The following is a 20,933-nucleotide window of genomic DNA, read 5'->3' as shown; positions in this document are numbered from 1 at the left end:
AACCTTCCTCTTCTTACTTGGCAAACCACTTACAAAGCAGAATAACAAAGTTGGAAGGGTCTTTCTAGTCCAACCCCATCTGCTCAGGCAGGAGACCCTATACCATTTCAGACAAAAGATTGTCCAATCTCTTCTTTAAAACTTCCAGTATTGGAGCACCCACAACTTCTAGAGGCAATACGTTCCACTGGTGAATTGTTCTCACTGTCAGGAAATTTCTCCTTAGTTCCAAGTTGCTTCTCTCCTTGATGAGTTTCCACCCATTACTTCTTATCCTACCCTCAGGTGCTTTGGAGAATAGTTTGACTTCCTCTTCTTTATGACAGCCCCTTAGATATTGGAACACTGCTGTCATGTCACTCCTGGTCCTTCTTTTCATTAAACTAGACATATCAAATTCCTGCAACTGTTCATTGTATGTTATAGCCTGCAGTCCCCTAATTATCTTTCTTGCTCTTCTCTGCACTCTTTCTAGAGTCTCGACATCTTTTTTTATATCGTGGCGACCAAAACTGGATGCAATATTCCAAGTGTGGCCTTACCAAGGCATTATAAAGTAATATTAACACTTCACGTGATCTTGATTCTATCCCTCTGTTAATGCAGGAGCCTCTACCTGTGCAAAAATCTGACAAGTCCATTTTTTAAAAGTATATACGATGGCAAATTCATCACATTTATAGATGGGCAGTTGAGGAAGGAGAAAAAGTTGAACAAAATAGAATAAGCAAACACAGTATAATGCATTTATCGTTGGGTTTTTATTTGCTGAAGAAGAGGAATTCAAATGACTTACTGCTCCAAGTTTTCAAGAGTAACTTAGATCTCTGCAAACAGTTTAAGAATTGGAGAAGAAAAATGCAAATAGGCTTTGCTATCTTATTCCAGCCATTCAGAGGCATGTATGGAAAATGAAGATTGCTTACACAGGGTTCAAAAAAAGCACCCACGTGCTTGAATTTAGCCATTGTGGTTTTCAAACCCTAGCTTATGGCTTAGCCTTTCATCAAACCGAATTGTGGGTTGTTCAGAAATAAGTGAACCCAGTTCAATTTGTTTATCCGGTAAAGCACAATTAAATGGTAGCTTAGAATAGGGACACGGTGGCTCAGTGGATAAGACGCTGAGCTTCTTGTCGAGTGAAAGGTTGGCAGTTAGGCAGTTCGAATTCCTAGCGCTACGTAACGGAGGGAGCTCCCATGACTTGCCCCAGCTTCTGCCAACCTAGAAGTTCGAAATCATGTAAAAATGCAAGTAGAAAAATAGGGACCACCTTTGGTGGGAAGGTAACAGCGTTCCGTGCACCTTCGGTGTTTAGTCATGCCGGCCACATGACCACGGAGACGTCTTCGGACAGTGCTGGCTCTTCAGCTTTGAAACAGAGATGAGCACCACCCCATAGAACGACTAGCACATATGTGCGAGGGGAACCTTTACCTTTAGAATAGTGTATGAAGCTTGTCATTTTTTTGATGTTCTGAGATCTTGTTCAAAATATGAAATATGTACAATTTAAGACACACATGTACAAAACTGGACAAGCTAACATCAGTTCAGTTTCTGGGGCTTGTTCCAGCCCCTCCATCTGTGAAACTAATAAAATCCTGATGCAATATTTTGTTCCACTTTGGTTAGACTTGATCACATTCCAATTCCTTTAATAACTACCAAATAGTTAGTAGTGGCAGGGAAACCATCTCAACAAGTCCCGTGGCTTCCTTTTTAGTAGAGCGCTTTAAAACAAGCTGCCCTTGTGTGCCCTCTCTTCAATTTTCCCAAACTTTTAATTATTTAAAGTGGAGGGAAGCTGTCAAGTTTCTGATTTGTAGCCCCGATAATTTCCTGTAGTCCAATACATATCACAAAGCTTATCTTGTACTCAGAATAACAGAACAGAGGAACAGAATTGGAAGGGACCTTGGAGGTCTTCTAGTCCAACCACGTGCTCAAGCAGGAAACCCTATACCATTTCAGACAAATGGTTGTCCAATCTCTTCTTGAAATCTTTCAGTGTTGGAGCATTTACAACTTCTGGAGGCACTGATTAATTGTTCCCACTGTTAGGAAATTTCTCTTAGTTCTAGATTGCTTCTCTCCTTGATTAGTTTCCACCCATTGCTTCTTGTCCTACCCTCAGGTGCCTTGGAGAATAGCTTGACACCCTCTTCTTTGTGGTAACCCCTGAGATATTGGAAGACTGCTATCATGTCTCCCCTGGTCCTTCTTTCTATTAAACTAGACATACCCAGTTCCTGCAACCGTTCTTCATATGTTTTAGTTTCCAGTCCCCTAATCATCTTTGTTGCTCTTTTCTGCAGTCTTTCCAGAATCTCAACATCATGCTTATAATATGGTCACCAAAACTGCATGTATTTTTATCCAAAACTGGATACAAGTAGTCCTCGACGTATGACAGTTCATTTAGTGACCATTCAAAGTTAATGGCTGTTAACAGTTCATTTGGTGAATTTAATGGCACTGAAATGTGACTTATCACTGTTTTTCACACTTACGACCCTTACATATCCCCAAGGCCATCACATGATCAACATTTAGACGCTTGGCAAGTGACTCATATTTATGACAGTTGCAATGTCCTGGGCTCATGTGATCCCCTTTTGTGACCTTCTGACGGGTGAAGTCAATGGGGAAGCCAGTAACCCCTCCCCCCCCCAACGAAAGAAGACTCCGAGGCTTGAGGTTCCTCAAAGTTCCATTTGATTAGTGATGTCATTTTGGCACATCTGGGAAAACCCGAATGTGAAAGTTTCCAGGAATTCACCACCTGAACGAAAGCCCAACCCCTGCACCCACATGTCCATCACATGGTCCAATCAGGCACCATCCAAAATTGGAGATGCCTCCCAATCACCTCATCACAGCTGCAGGGCAAGACGTCCTTGACTCTCTGAGAAAGGAATGTTATTTAGACTACCGTATTTTTCGGAGTATAAGACGCATCGTAGTATAAGACGCACCAAGGTTTTTGAAGAGGCAAATTTAAAAAAAGTTTTTGCACTCTGAAAACCTCCCAAAAATGGGCCCTTTCCCCCACCCCAAAAAGGGCATGGATAGCCTTTAGGAGGCTTGTAGCGTGCTCCTGGGGGGTGGGGGCAAAAACGAGCAAAAACCAGCCTGTTTGTTTTGCTCATTTCTGCCCTCCCCAACCCCCAGGAGCTGTCTGAAAGCCTCCATAAGGCTATGCACGGCCATTTTGGTGAAGGGGGCAGGGTTTCAGCAGGCAAAAAGTTCTGTATTCAGTGTATAAGACGCACCCAATTTTTCAGCCCCTTTTTTGAGAGAAAAATGTGTGTCTTACACTCCGAAAAATATGGTATATATCTCCCATACATCATATAATTTCCCCCCTCCCCTTTCCCACAGTAAAAAATGTGGCAGGCCTGAAATCCCAAAGGTAACAGATGGCTTCCAGATCCGACAAAATATATTTATTTATTTATCAGCACAAATGCAACATGTGTGTGTGTGTGTGTGTGTGTGTTTTATTTGTGCTGATAAATAAATAAAGGGAGACTAGTATAGATCTATTTCAAGCTATTTAGCTCTCATCAGCTAGCCTTGTGACGAGCCGATTGACAGATGATGGAAGCAGTTAGCTTCCTCCCATAATTGGGGCTTACCAGGAGTTGTGACACTAAAAATATATGTGTGTGTGTGTGTGTGTGTGTGTGTGTGTGTGTATATATATATATATATATATATATGTGTGTGTGTGTGTGTGTGTGTGTGTGTGTGTGTTTATTTGTGCTGATAAATAAATAAAGGGAGACTAGTATAGATCTATTTCAAGCTATTTAGCTCTCATCAGCTAGCCATACCCTTACTGGGATTTGAACCTGGGCTATATTACATACTAGGCAGAAATCTTAGCCATTAGGCCACAGGCTCTTATCCGTTATCAGCGAAGCCAGGGTGAAAGGTATCTATTAGATTTTTTACAACCCCTGGTAAGCCCCAATTATGGGAGGAAGATAACTGCTTCCATCATCTGTCAATCGGCTCATCACAAGAGTCCATCACGACAGAAACCCAATATTTTTACTGTTGCGTTTGTTATATTTGTGTTTTTTTATTTGTGCTGATAAATAAATAAAGGGAGACTAGTATATATATATGGGGGGGGGGCTTTCTGCCTGGATGGCTCCCAGAGTGAGTCGATAGACAGGAAAGGGAAGCAGTATGCTCCCTCCCGTATTTTGGCATACCAGGGGTTGTGACAACATACCTATTTCCCTGGCATAGCTGATAAAGGAGGAGAGCCTGTGGCTTAGTGGGCTAATATAACTGCCTAATATGTAATACAGCCCAGGTTCGATTCCCAGTAAGGGTATGACTAGCTGATGAGAGCTAAATAGCTTGAAATAGATCTATACTAGTCTCCCTTTATTTATTTATCAGCATAAATGCAACACACACACACACACACACACACACACACACACATTCATCATTAGACATTAATTATGTTGAGGCCAGTTTCCAGAGGGGTCACCTTATCTGTCTGTTGCAAAAAAAACAAAGAGTCTTGGGGCTGTTTAAAAAGCGAGCATGCTGCTTATGGCATGTGCTTTCATTGTTATATCCTGGGAAAACAGAGTGGCTCTCCTAAGCTTAGTATTGTAGAAATCAACAGCTAATTGAAATTCCCAGGGGATCATTGCAGTTTGCATATGCCAGAAAGTAGGCGTTGATTTTGGCTAAAACCGGTCTACAAATTAAGGATTTTTTTTTTATTTTATTTTGCTGTGGAGATATTGTGAGAGTTGATCCAAAATTACACAAGCCCTACACCAAGGATACCCACTTGTGTACATTAGCTAAACAAATTAAGGCAGGATGCAGACATAATCTTACAGACAAATAGGTCTGCAAAGAGCTAAGATGTTTCTTTTATTGAAATTTCATATCCTACTACATCCCAAGGGCCCCAAGCCGCTGACAGCAGTTTTCCAAATATTGACAGATGGTCCTTGAGAGGCTTGCAAATAGCAAAATAAAATAATCCAAGAGCATAAAAGAACGCAATGCTAAACCTGTAAAATGTAGAATCCGTTAAGAAAGGATAGTTTTAAAAATTGGGAAGTCTGTATTCCACTATTGGCCCCTAAAACTTATAAAGATAGTGTCCCACAGGTGCTTTTTAAAAAGGGCAACTGGAGTTTCTTTGCCCTTGAAGATGTTTATAGTTTATAGTTTATAGTTAGTTTATAGTTTATTTATTTGTATGCCGCCCTTTTCCCTGAGGGGACTCAGGGCGGCTCACAAGTTAGGGGAAGGGGAGGACAAAACAAGTTATGAACATAAAACAATACATTGTTAAAAGAAAACACAACTATCATACCATTCGGGTGGGGTTAGGATCTTTAGCCCCAGGCCTGCTGGGACAGCCAGATTTTAAGGGCAGTGCGGAAGGTCTGGAGGGTGGTGAGGGTACGAATCCCCACGGGGAGTTCGTTCCAGAGGAGCAGCCACCGAGAAGGCTCTCCTCCCGGTAGTTGCCAGATGACATTGGCTCGTTGATGGAATTCGGAGGAGGCCTAATCTATGCGATCTAATCAGTCTAGTGGAGGTAATTATGTTTCGCTTATGTTTCGCTTCTCATCCAAGAAGCTTCTTAAGTTCTGACTTGAGAATGGAAGAAGCTTCCTGGATGAGGAGTGAAAGGTCTTTAAGGAAAAATAAGAAAATCCAGTTGCCTTTTGAAAAAGCGCCTTTGGGACAACCGTGGCCTGGATGATTGACAACCTCCATAAAAATAAAGACAGTGCTGTTTGTCGAAGCACTGTAGTTTTAGCTGACCTTGGCCGGTTTGAAGAAAGCTAAGTAGGGTCAGATCTGGCTGGCATTTTAATAGGAGACTAGGAAATTCCAGAATTAGAGTCTTAAATGGGTGGTTGAAAAAAAAACTTTCTGGAAGGAAGCCGTAACCTCTCCTATCTGAATGATTACTAAGAAAAACCACACATCGATGTCCAAGGTAGCCTTCGGAGTCAAGGAGAATCTTTTATCAGTGAAATGCTCTTTTCTTTTAAAAATGTTAAAGACTTGAGTGAGGAAAACAGCTCAGTTCCAAATTACAATGTCAACCTCTTGCCCCCAACAATCTGGATCCTCATTTTACTAACCTCAGAAGGATGGAAGGCTGAGTCAACCTTGAACCATTCAAAATTAAACTGCTGGTAATCGGCAGAATGATCTTGCAATACTGCCTTGTAACCACTGTGCCACCAGGGCCCGCCCTCCCTTCCTTCCCTCCCTCCCTTCCTGCCTGCCTGCCTTCCTTCCTTCCTTCCTTCCTTCCTTCCTTCCTTCCTTCCTTCCTTCCTTCCCACTTAGCAATAGTGCTTAGACTTATATACCGCTTCACAGTGCTTTACAGCCCTCTCTAAGCGGTTTAATGAGTCAGCATATTGCCCCCAACAATCTGGGTCCTCATTTACCCACCTCTGAAAGATGGAAGGCTGAGTCAACCTTGAGCCCGTCAGGATCAAACTCCAGACTGTGGTCAGAGTTAGCCTGCAATAACTGCATTCTTACCACTGCATCACATGGCAGATGCGGTAATGATGGTTTGTTTCGCTGAAACAACAGACATCCATTGGGACTGAGTGTAGAGCACAGTTCCATTTCTGCTTAAAACCCAACGGCTCTGCGTTGTCCGGGCTGTCCTTAAATCAGCTGCTGACTTTTTTGCAGCTTCGCTTTCCAGCTTGTGAAAAGGGGATCGCGATGGTCATCGCAGGATGGCGGGAGGAGGAAATAATGGTTTGAGAGTCTTACTTTGCCTGTAGAGAATGCTGGGTGTTGGAAGAATTGCAAAAACGCTGCTATCAGCAAGCAGAGTAATGTAGTAAGGCAGTTGCAGAGTACTGCCTGTGGATGAGTGGGAGGTCACAGTGCCCTGCGTTGAAATTATTTCCTTTAACATCTAGAGAGATTAGCCCAAGGTCTGCAACTGAGGTTTTTTTCAAAGTTTGCTCCATCAAAGGACCACGTTTTAAATTCTTATGCATGTCTGCTAAATTGAAGGTGATTATAGCTTTTTATAAAGTAGCTTATAGCTTTTTTTTAAAGTAGCTAAGATGCTGAGCTCGTCAATCAGAAAGGTCGGCAGTTCGGCGGTTCAAATCCCTAGCGCTGCGTAAGGGAGTGAGCTCCCGTTACTTGTCCCAGATTCTGCCAACCTAGCAGTTCAAAAGCAGGTAAAAAATGCAAGTAGAAAAATAGGGACCACCTTGGCTGGGAAGGTAACAGCATTCCATTCGCCTTTGGCGTTTAGTCATGCCGGCAACATGACCCCAGAGACATCTTTGGACAGCGCTGGCTCTTCGGCTTTGAAACGGAGATGAGCACCGCCACCTAGAGTTGGGAACGACTAGCACATATATGCGAGGGGAACCTTTACCTTTCTGGCTTTTTATAGCTTTCCTCCCCAAACCTTATCACAGCATGTGATAAAGGTTTCATAAACAGCCTGTACGAAATAAAATAGAGCTGGACTCCACCGTTGCTTCGGAAACACCCTATTCGGTAGCCTTAAAACGTTTTCTGCTAGAAGTCCAGGTTGTTACTTCGTCTGTTAAGAATCTCAAACCTGCTTTTAACGCATCAGTTTTTTTAAAATTCAGTGTGAGCAGCCCCCTCTTAACAGTGTGTGGATGGAGAAAGGTGGCAGTGCGGTTTCGTTTGCTTCTCCTCGTATCGGCAGGCCTTGCTTATCTTGTTTTTCCAGAATTTTGCATGTTTAGAAATGCAGAAGCAAACGTCTCTTTGGCTGGTGTATTGCAAAAAAGAAGGAGCGGATTCTTCCTCCACTCCCTCCTAAGCTAGTTTTGGGCCGCCTTTGCTGAACGTTTGAAATCTTGAACTTTGTTTGCAGATCAAAGCACAGGGATTCTTGGAGTTGCTAGGAGAACGACCAGGCCCCTTGGAGTGTGGCTGCACTTTGCCAAAACAAACCGCCCAGGCTAAACGCACAGTTCCTTTTGCTAGAACAAGGTGATGTTGTTGTTAGTTGCGAAGTTGTGTCTGACCCATCGCGACCCCATGGACAACGTTCCTTCAGGTCTTCCTGTCCTCTACTATCCTCTGGAGTCCATTTAGCCCACTGCCACTGCTTTGGTGAGTCCATCCAACCACCTAATTCTCTGTCGTCCTCTTCTTCTTTTGCCCTCAATTGTTCCCAGCATTAGGCTCTTCTCCAGTGAGTCCTTCCTCCTTCTCATTAAGGTGGCCAAAGTACTTGAGTTCAATCTTCAGGATCTGGCCTTCTAACGAGCAGTCAGGGTTGATGTCCTCTAGGACTGACTGGTTTGATCGCCTTGCAGTCCAAGGGACTCGCAGGAGTCTTCTCCAGCACCATAGTTCAAAGGCCTCAATTCTTTGGTGCTCAGCCTTTCTTATGGTCCAACTTTCACAGCCATCTATTGCAACTGGGAAAACCACAGCCTTGACTAGACACACTTTTGTTGGCAGGGTGATGTCTCTGTTTTTTAGTATGCTGTCTAGATTTGCCATAACTTTCCTCCCCAGGAGCAAGCGTCTTTTAATTTCTTGGCTGCAGTCCCCATCTGCGGTGATCTTGGAGCCCAGGAAAGTAAAATCTGTCGCTACCTCCATTTCTTCCCCATATATTTGCCAGGAATTGAGAGGGATGGATGCCATGATCTTAGTTTTCTTAATGTTGAGTTTCAAGCCAACTTTTGCACTCTCCTCCTTCACCCGCACCAAGAGGCTCTTTAGTTCCTCTTCACTTTCTGCCATCACAGTGGTATCATCTGCAAACTGAGGTGGTTGATATTTAATTCCAAGGTAATGTCTAGATGGCTTCAAATAGTGAGAACTGAACTATACAAAGGGCAAGGTAGTAGTAATTAAAATGTTCCCTTGTTCACTGGAAGATTGGCCATTCGAGACCCAAGCACCATGTCGCACGGTGAGTTCCCATTCACATTTTGGATGGCAAATTCAAAATGTCACTCTCTTTCTGGCTTGGATTGATGTTTTTCAGGAAAAAAATGTTTCAGCTGCTTAAGGAGCAGAAAAAGAAAGTTGTCATTCTTTTTATTGAACTATGTGATTATTTATTTATTGAACTAAGTGATTAACAAATACCATATAACTACATTAACCTAAATCCAACATGCGTAGTGGGAAACAAGACCCACTAAACAGTAAGTAAAGAAACAAGTACTGTACATATTCTTATCACAGATGTAAAAAATAAAATTGTTATTGAGGGAAATCATAAAATCCATCCATATTTGATAAAATTGTGCTCCCACCCTCTGATGTCTCATTATTTAATGTTGTGGTTTTTTCCTAATGTGGCAATTGAAGAGATAGTAACGTTGCTGGGGTACCAAAGTTTCTTTTTTCAGTAAAAACATTGATGGAGACTTTACAATGTATTAAGATTTTGTTTAAATAAATCACTAAAGTTTGTTTCAGGTTTTTTTTTTTTTGATCTGACCCCTCTGAGGGTTGAAAAGCTCCAAGATAGCTCTCTGTACTGCAAATACTACTCTCTTTTTGGCAAATAGCCTTTTTAATTTGGTGTGAAGCTTTACAAATATGTTCCATGTAACTATAAATGTATGCATGTTTGTTTTGTTGGCTGCTCAACTGCCAGGTCCTCAAGGCAGTTTACAGAAAGGGTGCAAGGCACATCATGATAGTGAGCTACATAAATAAAACAATGAAGCAGCCATGAGGACAGAACTGAAAACACACAATGGTATGATGGGTTCATAAATGCTCCTAGCCCAATGCCTTTCCCAAAATTAAGGTTTTTAAAGCTTCCCTAGAGCACTATCTGTGTCTCTGTATCTATCTATCTATCTATCTATCTATCTATCTATCTATCTATCTATCTATCTATCTATCTATCTATCTATCTATCATCTATCTATCATCTATCTATCTCTATGGCTATTATTTGTGTCTCTAATCAATATTTATAGCTACATTATATTGCCAAAAGTATTCGCTCACCTATCCACATAATCAGAATCAGTTGTGAATGAATACTTTTAGCAATATAGTGTATCTGTTAATCATCTATATCTCATCTGTCTAATCTGTATCATCTATAACTGTCTATCTGGATATCTAGCAATCATCTATCATCTGTCTCTAATCAATATAGCTATTTGTTAATCATTTATATCTATCTGTCTGTCTATCTGTCTGTCTATCTATCTATCTATCTATCTATCTATCTATCTATCTATCTATTATCATCTGCCTCTCTAATCAATCTGTTAATCATTTATATCATCTATCTATCAATCATCATCCACCTCTCTAATCAATATAGCTACCTGTTAATCATATCTATCTATCTATCTATCTATCTATCTATCTATCTATTATCATCTGCCTCTCTAATCAATATAGCTATCTGTTAATCATTTATATCTATCTATTATCATCTGCCTCTCTAATCAATATAGCTATCTGTTAATCATTTATATCATCTATCTATCATCATCTACCTCTCTAATCAATATAGCTACCTGTTAATCATATCTATCTATCTATCTATCTATCTATCTATCTATCTATCTATCTATCATCATCATCTGCCTCTCTAATCTATAGCTATCTGTTAATCATTTATATCTATCTATTATCATCTGCCTCTCTAATCAATATAGCTGTTAATCATTTATATCTATCATCATCTACCTCTCTAATCAATATAGCTATCTGTTAATCATCTATCTTTTCTGTCTGTCTAATTATATCATCTATATCTGTCTGTGAGTTCTGGTCCTGCCTTTGCATTAAATATAGTTGGGTGACTTTGAGCCATTCACTCTCTTTCAGCCCAATCCACTTTGCAGGGTTGTGGGGAAAATAGGAGGAGGGAGTATATAAATTCATTGCCTTGAGTTATCTATAAAGTAATAAAGGCAGGATAAAAAAAATAATGAATGAAATAAGATACGCTGAAGAAAAATCAACATATGAGCTATATCTGTAGATGTATCTTCTAGAGAATATGGAAAAAATACTAATAAGGAGGATATTTTTGCGTCTTAGACTTAGACTCCAACCTTGGCAAGCAGTGTTGTGATTGCACCTCTCAGAATTAAACACAAATGTTTCTGGAAAACCTAATTTTTGAAGCGTAAAATTGCACTGAATTGCATTCCCATGCTTCTATAGAACACATTCTTATGCGAAGTGTTATTTGATATACTGGATGAATCCAAAACTAAAACTGAAGTTCTAGGTTACAAAACTAGTTTTCCCCTTTAAAAAATTGAATTAAATTACTCCTTAACCACAGTGTGCCAAACGAGTTTTTCATTTTTCCAGTTTGTACGGTATCGGGAAATGATTTCCCCCGCCCCCCCCCTTTTCTGTTCCTACTGTCCCTTTTACTACAGTAGTAACTTCTCTGCTTCCTTTTAGTCTGACGTGGCATCTTGCCGTTTTTTTTTTCTTTCTTTCTGCAGATGACTAATTTGACGTTTTGCCAACTCATGTGAAACCTTTGACCTAGTTGGACTGCCTCTTTCTTGATGTCACCAAGTTATTGTAGAACTTCCTCTCCCCTGCTTATCTTAATTTTGTTTTTATTTGTAGAGGTGCTATCTTTCTTCATCATTAAGTAGTCTATGCATCGGCCCAAGGCTTGCCAATATCTGTAATTAAGTATTGGTTGGATGCTGTTTACCAGATGATTGATCTTGGAGTAAATTCATATTGCATGATTTAAATAATTGTTCATCCTTGGATTTTTATACTGTGCTTTAAATGCTGATATTAAAGGCTAATTTACAGAATTCTTTATTGGCCAAGTGTGATTGGACACACAAGGAATTTGTCTTTGGTGCATATGCTCTCAGTGTACATAAAGAAAAATAAAATAGGCTACTAATAAGCAATCAAATTACACTAGGAAACAAAGTTTTAAAGATACAAGCAACATGGTTATAGTCATGTGGGAAGAGAGAGATACTGGGAAGGAAGAGAATAATAATAGTAATACAGTCTTAGTATGTAATATGACAGTGTTGTGGGAATTAGTTCAGGGGTGAAATGCTACTGGTAGTAAAAAAAAAAAAAGGATTCCGAGGAGCTGAGCTGTGCGATCGTCGGAAGCTTTTTCCCCACTTTTTAAAGCGTTTTTTTCCTGCCCATTCCCCCAAACCGCTAGGAAAAAAGTGCTTTAAAAAGTGGGGGGGGGGGGGAAGCTTCCGACGATCATGCGGCTCACAGCTAATCGACACCATCATCAGAAGCTCTTCCCCCCTCAACCCTGCTTTGTAAAGCATTTTTTTCCTGCAGGTTTGGGCGAATAGGCAGGAAAAAAAATGCTTTAAAAAGTGTGTGGGGGGGGAGGTTCCATGGCAATCAGCTGTCCCGTGCGATCATGGGGACCTTTCCCCCCAGTTTTTAAAGAATTTTTTTACCACCTATTTGCCCAAACTGTAGTTAAAAAAATATTTTAAAAAGTGGGGGAAAAAAGGTTCCCACGATCACATAGCAAAACTAAACCTTTTTCCCCCCCACTTCTTAAAGTATTTTTTACTACCCGTTCGGGCGAATAGGTAGTAAAAAATGCTTTAAATTTTTTTAAAAGTTGGCCACATCCACCCAGTCACATGACCCGCCTACCAAGCCATGCCCAGAAAACGGGCAAAACTTTTTACATTTCACCACTGAATTAGTTGTTTAGTCGCGTGATGGCATTCGGGGAAAAAACACTCCTTGTGTCCAGTTGTTCTGGCGTGCAGTGCCCTAGAGTGTCGTTTTGAGGGTAGAAATTGAAACCATTTACATCCAGGATGCGAGGGGTCTATAGATATTTTCACAGCCCTCTTTTTGACTCGTGCAGTATGCAGGTCCTCCATGAAAGGCAGGTTGGTAGCCATTGCTTTTTCTGCCGTTCGAATTATCAGTTGAAGTCTGTGTCTGTCTTGTTGGGTTGCAGAACCAAACCAGACAGTGATGGAGGTGCAGATGGCAGACTCAATAATTCCTCTGTAAAAGTGAGTCAGCAGCTCTTACCCTTATATGAAATAAGTCTACTCAGCTAGCATGAAGCTTGAACTTAGGTTGAGTTGAAACAAGCTAATTTTTAATCATGATGACTAAGTGATTTTTTTAGCGTGGGTTTTTTTTTGGGGGGGGGAGAAAATTAGAGATTCATTTAATCAGAAGAAGAAAAAATCACATCTTTTCCCTTGGGCTTGGTCCATATTGAAATCTCGGCTTTGTTTTTATTAATCTTACAAGGTCAGGGGAACGTGGGATAAAGTTGCCATTGCAGTTTTTTTGTTTTACTTTGAATGTATCTTCTTGGGTCATTCTTTTATTTTTTTGTCCTTTTGTTTTTGTGTATGGCAAACTGTTCATGTTTGTTTTTGTTTTATGTTAATCTTGTGTTTGCTTGAAAACGTGTTAATGAGAACCATCTGTTAAAAACAAATTGTGATTTATGCAGTTGACTTGGTATAGGGGTGGTTATTTGGTCTCTTGTTTGTTTGCTTGTTTCTCCATTAATGTATTAATTGGTAAGCATTATTTTAATCTACCTGTAAACTCAAATAGCTGTCAGTTTTCCTCCCCAGCATCCCTCTCCACAAGTACCTCCATGGCAGGAAGTGTTTTTCTCACTCTTGTTAAATGAGAATGTGAAAATCCAAAAACTAACTTACTTACTTACTTACTTACTTACTTACTTACTTACTTACTTACTTACTTACTTACTAGACTTATATACTGCTTCATAGAGCTATCAGCCCTCTCTAAGCGGTTTACAGATTTTTAGCAAATCGAGTCAGCAAATTGCCTCCACAGTCTGGGTCCTCATTTCACCCACCTTGGAAAAATGGAAGGCTGAGTCGACCTTGAGCCGGTGAGATTTGAACTGCTGAACTGCAGATAACAGTCAGCTGAAGTGGCCTGCAGTACTGCACCCTAATCACTGCGCCACCTCGGCTCCTAAACTTCTAACTTCTAGCTGTTGGACTTTTGAGACCTTCATATATCCTTGTTTTGCCCTCTCGAATAGTGTAGAGGTGAGGATGCAGATCAATTGAACATCGAAACACACAGTGCTTCCTTAATTGGTAAAACATTTTTGTTTTTGTTTTAAAAAGGATGTGGTTGCAACTTTTGGATATCTTAGAATTATATCGCAGAGGTGATAAGAAGGCAAGTGCTATCCAAAATTGTGAGCCATATCATACTTCCCTTGATATTCACTAACTTTCCCACCCCACCTCAAATTTTAAGGATAATTTTTTAAAAATCAACTCTTGGTCACTGCATGGACATGTTCCTGCTATTAATATAGAAGTGGCTTTTCACTTCTTTCAGATTTTACTAACTCCCAGGCAGTCCCTAGGTCCGTGAAGCTATGGCACGCATGCAGAAGTGGCACACAGAGCCATCTCTCCGGGCACGCCAGCCATCGGCTGTTGCTCTTCTGGGTTCCGGTGCCAGCCAGTTGGTATTCGCGCAAGCAAGTGCCAAAACCAGAAGACCAGTTGACTGGCATGCATGCCCATGCCAGAAACCAGAAGCTCACCTTCCCGGCGTGCGCATGCACACTGGGGAACTGTTCTTCCAGTTTCCGGTGCTCCCCCTGTGCATGCGCATGCGAGAGCTCCCATTTCGGCACCCGGTGCTGAACAGGTTTGCCAACACTGCCCTAGGTTAAAAATGTCCAGATTAAGGTCTGTAGAGATTCTCAGTCATCCAGGTTGTCCCAAAGGTGCTTTTTCAAAAGGCAACTGGACTTTGTTTTTCCTAGAAGACATTTAACTTCACATGCAGGAAGCTTCTTCAGTTCTGAAGAAGGATTTTTACCCAAGTTTTACCCAAGGATTAAGCGGTTGTCCAGATTAAGGGTTAAGGTGTTAATCTGGACTTCGCTTGTCAGAAGGTTGCAAAAGGGGATCAGACCCAACACCTATCCCCCATCTCCTCCCACTTATGACTGCAGGACTGTAAATTTGTTGCTTGTATCCTTACGATTTATATTGATATTGATTGTTTCCTGATTGCTTATTTGTACCCTGTGACTATAATTAATTGTTGCACCTTATGATTCTATTATATTCTACTTTACTCTACTCTATTCACTGCTGGAACACTTCAACCATCATAAAATATGAGCCAGTTGCAAAGTATCTAAATTTCGATCCCATGACTGTGGGGATGCTGCAATGGTCATAAGTGTGAAAAATGGTCATAAGTCACTTTTTTTCAGTGTTTGTCAAAACAGCTTCTGAGCAGATGACAGCCATCAGAAATGGCTCCATCCCTCCATCCCACCAAAGGCTGTTTTTCCTTAACGATAAGAAACAAATCCTGAATACTTGTGCAATCTAACAACCTCGAGTCGTTCTTCACTTAGTTGAAGCTGTTTCTTGATTGACTTTTCATTACTGCTAAATTCAAAGAATTGAATGAAAATAATCTGTTAAGGCCACGGAGAGTGCAGATAATGTCTTTGGAGCCATTAGTCTGATTGATGAGTCCCAAGATTCATCCTCCAGCTAGGAGAAATCGAGATCTAGTTGAACTTGTGCGGAATCCGGTTTTTCTTGTTACGCCATTCTCTTTCGGCTCTTTCTTCCTGTTTTGGTACATTGGGTAAGATGGAAACCCGTTTCTTCTGTGGTTCTTACTGGTTTTGCACCAGTTGCTCCAGTTTCAGAATGTTGATCTTCAGGGTATGGTTTTGATATGGTAAGACAAGGGATTCAGAGCTATCAATGATGAAACAAGTAAGGATCTACATTTAGGCAAGAAAAACAAAATGCACAAGCACAGTATATGTGGTACCTTGCTCAATAGTAATAACTGTGAGAGGGATCTTGGAGTCCCATTTAAATATGAGCCAGCAGTGTGCAGCAGCTGTCAAAAAAGCCAACACAGTTCTAGACTACATAAACAGAGGGATAGAATCAAGATCACATGAAGTGTTAATACCACTTTATTATGCCTTGGTAAGGCCACACTTGGAATACTGCATTCAGTTTTGGTCGCCACAATGTAAAAAAGATGTTGAGACTCTAGAAAGAGTGCAGAGAAAGATGATTAGGGGACTGGAGGCTAAAACATGAAGAACGGTTGCATGAACTGGGTATGTCTAGTTTAATGAAAAGAAGGACTAGGGAGACATGATAGCAGTCTTCCAATATATCAGGGGTTGCCACAAAGAAGAGGGAGTCAAGCTATTCTCCAAAGCACCTGAGGGCAGGACAAGAAGCAATGGGTGGAAACTAATGAAGGAGAGAAGCAACTTGGGAGAACTTTCCTGACAGAACAATTAATCAGTGGAACAACTTGCCTCCAGAACTTGCGAATGCTCCAACACTGGAAGTTTTTAAGAAGAGATTAGACAACCATTTGTCTGAAGTGGTGTAGGGTTTCCTGTCTAGGCAGAGGGTTGGACTAGAACAGTGGTCCCCAACCTTTTTATCGCCGCGGACCAGTCAGCCTTTGATAATTTTACCGTGGCCCGCTGAGCGCGCGCAGGGGTGGGGGGGCGTTGTTCGCGACGACACATTGATTGTTTATATATCACGTGCGTACCAGCGCGGGGCTCTCTTCCCTGGAGCCTTTGCGCACGGCCCAGGAGCTTTTGCGCATGGCCCAGGAGCCTTTGCGCTGCAGCGATCATGTCCCCCGGCCGCTGCGCGGCCTGGTGCCAGGTACTCCACGGCCCGGCACCGGTCCACGGACCGGGGGTTGGGGACCACTGGACTAGAAGACCTCCATGGTCCCTTCCAACTCTCTTATTCTATTCTATCCTGTGATCCTTACTTGCCTAGCTTTAGATGAAGAGTTGCAGGCAGAAAACTCCTGGTTTATTAATCCATACCAAGGCTCCTTGTATAAACTTTTTGTCAGTCTCCAAGGAAGGAACATGTCATTGTAACCTCTTGGTGTAAAAAAAATATGGCCAATTTGTTGAATATGGTTGGGGTTGGGCTATTTGGAGTCCTATTTAGCAGTTTGAAAAGACTGAAGTTGACCTGTACTTGCTGAAATCATTCATCCCTTATTTCTCAGGTCACAAGAAAATATTATGGCTCAAGAAACTAATCATAGCCAAGTGCCTATGCTATGTTCTACTGGATGTGGATTTTATGGAAACCCCCGTACAAATGGCATGTGTTCGGTATGCTACAAAGAACACCTTCAACGGCAGAATGGTAGTAATGGTAGAATTAGCCCATCAGGTAAGTGTGACACAACAAAGGCCTTTGAATTAATGTGTTGTTTCCTTCCTAGAGGCAGAATCTGGGGGCAAAGTGGAATAGAGACCAACCATTGGACAAAGTGGGATGGTGTCCTTAGAGGCTAGAAGAGGGGAAAGGTGTTAAGGGTTCAAGGCTCTCCAATTTATGCTCGGCCTTCCCTTGATGGAAAATTTCAACCAAATTGATTAGGGGGCTAGAATAATTGGTTCCTGCTTATATGCCTTATTCTGGGTGGTCTTCAGTTTCCATAAAAACTCAGCACTGGCCCCATCAGCTATGGGATTCTGGAGGTGATGTCTTTGGATCAGGATGTTGCCCGGATGTCTTTGCATTGGGACATTTCTCTCTATCAAAATGAGGGTAAGAAATGATGCAGAATATCACAGAGTTGCTGTAGATAAATGTATGGATGACAATGGGGTTCCACCACAAAACCGCGGTAGACGAAAGCGTGGTCGACGAAAGCGCATATGTGATGTCATCACAGCACGACGAAAAAGATCGAAAAATGTAAAAATAAAGCGAAAACCTTACCCTAACCCCCCCAAACCTAACCCTAAACCTAACCCTTAACCTAACCCTTAACCTAACGAAAAACCTAACGCTAACCCTTAACCTAATGCTAAACATAACGCTAACGCTCTAAACCTAACCCTAACCCTTAACCTAACCCTAAACCTAACCCTTACCTTTATGTGAATCGGCTTGCTGTAATTTAATTTTTATTTCAATTTTTCGATCTTTTTCGTCGCGCTGTGATGACGTCACATACGCGCTTTCGTTGACCGCACTTTTGTGGAACGCGGTTTTGACGGGTCACATGACAATGGATAGAATGAATTGTTTACCCTTCTGTTGTGACGTAAGAACCCTATTAGAATTGAGCTTGGTGGGATTCAATTCTGTTAAAGAGATGCCTTCTTTCATGCCTCCATGAAACCCACTCTCTTGTAGTGGTTAACGTGTTGGCATTGGAGCAAAAGATCCAGATTCAAATCCCTTCTCATCCATGTTGACCTCTTAGATTTTGAGATGTCTCTTCTACTAGTCTCTTGTCATTATTACGCTGTGAGCAGGGTTGAAGCACCCGATTCACCTTCTGCTGAGTTAGCTTCTGTAAATGAAGGGAAGGCACCATCTCACCCCCAACCATAGCTACCTAATATCCTGGGGCTGGTTGGGGTTTTCACTGCACTGTATGTGGAAAATGGAGCTGATGGACAGCCTGCTTCCTGCTTTGATCAGAAGCCATGGAAAGTGGGGAGGAAGAGAATCTCAGCCGTGATGAATTGTGTGGGTCGTCCAAGTCCTACATTTAGGATATGATTCAGCTTTAAATGTGGCCTTCTGCACAAATCACATTACCCCACGGCCTTTTCCAGTATAATTGAAGCCTGATTTCGGTGGCTTGTTTACGTTAACCCAACTCTGATCAATGTGCCTTTGTCAGCAGAAGCTTGCACAACTTAGCTGGAAAAGGGAGGCATAAATAACTTGAGGAAAGGAAAAACCGGCGATGCTCAGTTGACAGCTGCAGTGGAGTCAACACAGAATTGCAGATGTTCTCATTACAAGGGGTAGTTGACTTGCCAAGTTGTGGGTTGTTGCTTAAGGTAACCACAGCACAGGAGCCTATCATGGCAGAGATGCTGATGTATTTCAGCGATTTGGTTTTTGTTTAAGACATATTGCAGGGGGTCCTTTCTCTGAATGAGGGTGGTTGACCTTCCCATCCTTGGGAACCTTCTCTCCCCCCCCCCCCAAGCCAAAACAACAACAAAAACAAGGACAAAATCTTGCACCTTCTAGCTATTGTGTTTCCCCCAAAATAAGTACTTGTACTTGTACTTGACGCCTCTTCACCCATCGTGGGTATAGGCGACTTCCATGGAAATTTGACGCCACTGTATCCGTTTGAAGTGACGCAGAGTGGCGATCCATGGAAGCTGTTTCGGCTGGATATACCCAAGGGGACGCCAGTCCCAAGGGTCGACAGAGCCCGATTGGTGGGAACGGGGGACACCACGTGAAGGCCGGGTTGTCGTTTGATAGTTGAGAGGCTTTGCAATAAGCGTTGCAATGTATATTTTGCGCATCAACTATCCTTGCCCGCCCTGGGTCTAATATTGCTTTTTGCTCCAAAAAGATGCATTGGGGCTTATTTTTCTGGCTAGGTCTTATTTTTGGGGGGGATACATTACTAATTGAATCCATCTGGCTTATTTTGGTGGTAGGGCTTATATTACAAGCATCCTGAAAAACTATGCTAGGATTTATTTTCCATTTGGGTCTTATTTTCGGGAAAACAGCGTACCTCTTTGAAATGCAGCCTAGGTTAGCCTGCTGCAAATCGGAATAGATTTGTCTTGCCAAACAGATTGGCATCTTAATTTGATGACTTTGGAATGGGTAGCATTGCCCAATCTACTACAGTTTGAAACCTTTGCAAGCCACTCTGCCAACCCCAAGGAGATATAGGTAACGTTGGCAGTAAGCAGAATCCTGACATAATGAGAAGCTGTTTTGACATGATTTGAAACAGAGCCTAGGTTGGCTAGATTAGCCTGCTGCTAATCAGAATAGATTTATCTTGCACAAAAAATGTTGGCATCTTAATTTGATGACTTCGGAACAGGTAACATTGTCCAATCTACCCTGTTTCCCTGAAAATAAGGCCTCCCCGTATAATAAGCCCAATCAGGCTTTTGAGCACATGCGCTAAAATAAACCCTCCCCTGAAAATAAGCCCTCCCTTGGAAATAAGCCCTCCCCGAAAATATTGCAACACAGCAGCAGCCAAGAGGTGACAACGCTCACCGCCTCCTGCGTCTCAAAAGTAATAAGACCTCCCCGGAAATAAGGGTGTGCTTATTTTGGGGGTCAAAAGAAAATATGGCCCTGTCTTATTTTCGGGGAAACATGGTACTACATTTTGAAACTTTTGCAAGCCACTCCACCAACTTCAAGAAGAGAGGTAATGATGACAGTGAGCAGAATCTTGACATAATGAAAGGCTGTTTTGACATGAGTGTCTCTTCTTCTAGCAACTTCAGTTAACAGCCTAACTGAATCTTTACCAGTTCAATGCACTGACGGCAGCATTCAGGACGTTCCTTCAACTCTAGATTCTACACCTGTACCAGCTACACAGCTAAGGTAATATTACTGGGGTGCCGCTAGAAATTTGTTGAATGTTTTTTGTTGGAGGTACGATCTGCAAAGTACGTGGTCCAGGATGATCTTCCTAATGGTTCACCGACAAATGCGCGCTCGACAAAAGCGTGCCGCCAAAACCGCAGGGAGAAAACCACGAGTTTGAAATCTCACCAACGAATGAGCGCAGAAGTGCGCCGACAGAAGCGCACTCTAAACCTAGCCCTAAACCTAACCCTGAACCTAACCCTTACCCTAACCCTTACCTTAACTGTAATCGCGCTTCTGTCGGCGCTTTTTTGTTGGCGCGCCTTTGTGGGCGCGCTGTCGATGTCGTGGTTTTATCGCCGCGGTTTTGTCAGCGCTCTGTTGTCAGGCGTGCATATGTCAGGTCACGCTTCCTAATTGTTCCTGATAGACTCCTGCTTATCTATATAATTTTAGGGTGTCTGCTGTCCAGACTCGCTTGTTGAGATGGATAGCTATATAAATCAGATAGCAATAGCAATAGCACTTAGACTTATA

General features: G+C 41.9%; 1 protein-coding gene across 6 annotated transcripts in view; it reads left to right on the top strand.

Moving 5' to 3' along the window:
• The window catches only part of ZFAND6 (zinc finger AN1-type containing 6), a 62,912-nt gene that overhangs the window by 22,482 nt on the left and 19,497 nt on the right, over positions 1 to 20,933 (top strand). For 5 of the 6 annotated variants that reach the window (XM_032233280.1, XM_032233279.1, XM_032233284.1 and 2 more), the window contains exons 2-3: positions 17,065 to 17,234; positions 20,300 to 20,411. In XM_032233280.1, coding sequence (XP_032089171.1) covers positions 17,081 to 17,234; positions 20,300 to 20,411 — 266 coding nt within the window. In that variant the 5' untranslated portion in view covers positions 17,065 to 17,080. Of the gene's footprint in view, positions 1 to 7,942; positions 8,143 to 17,064; positions 17,235 to 20,299; positions 20,412 to 20,933 lie in introns of those variants that run through there. The other variant, XM_032233281.1, reaches the window with a different exon arrangement.

The sequence above is a fragment of the Thamnophis elegans genome, chromosome 16 (genome assembly GCF_009769535.1).
Source record: "Thamnophis elegans isolate rThaEle1 chromosome 16, rThaEle1.pri, whole genome shotgun sequence".
Lineage (NCBI taxonomy): Eukaryota > Metazoa > Chordata > Lepidosauria > Squamata > Colubridae > Thamnophis > Thamnophis elegans.
Note: the sequence above shows the minus strand (reverse complement) of the source record. Positions and strands in the feature narration are given on the sequence as shown.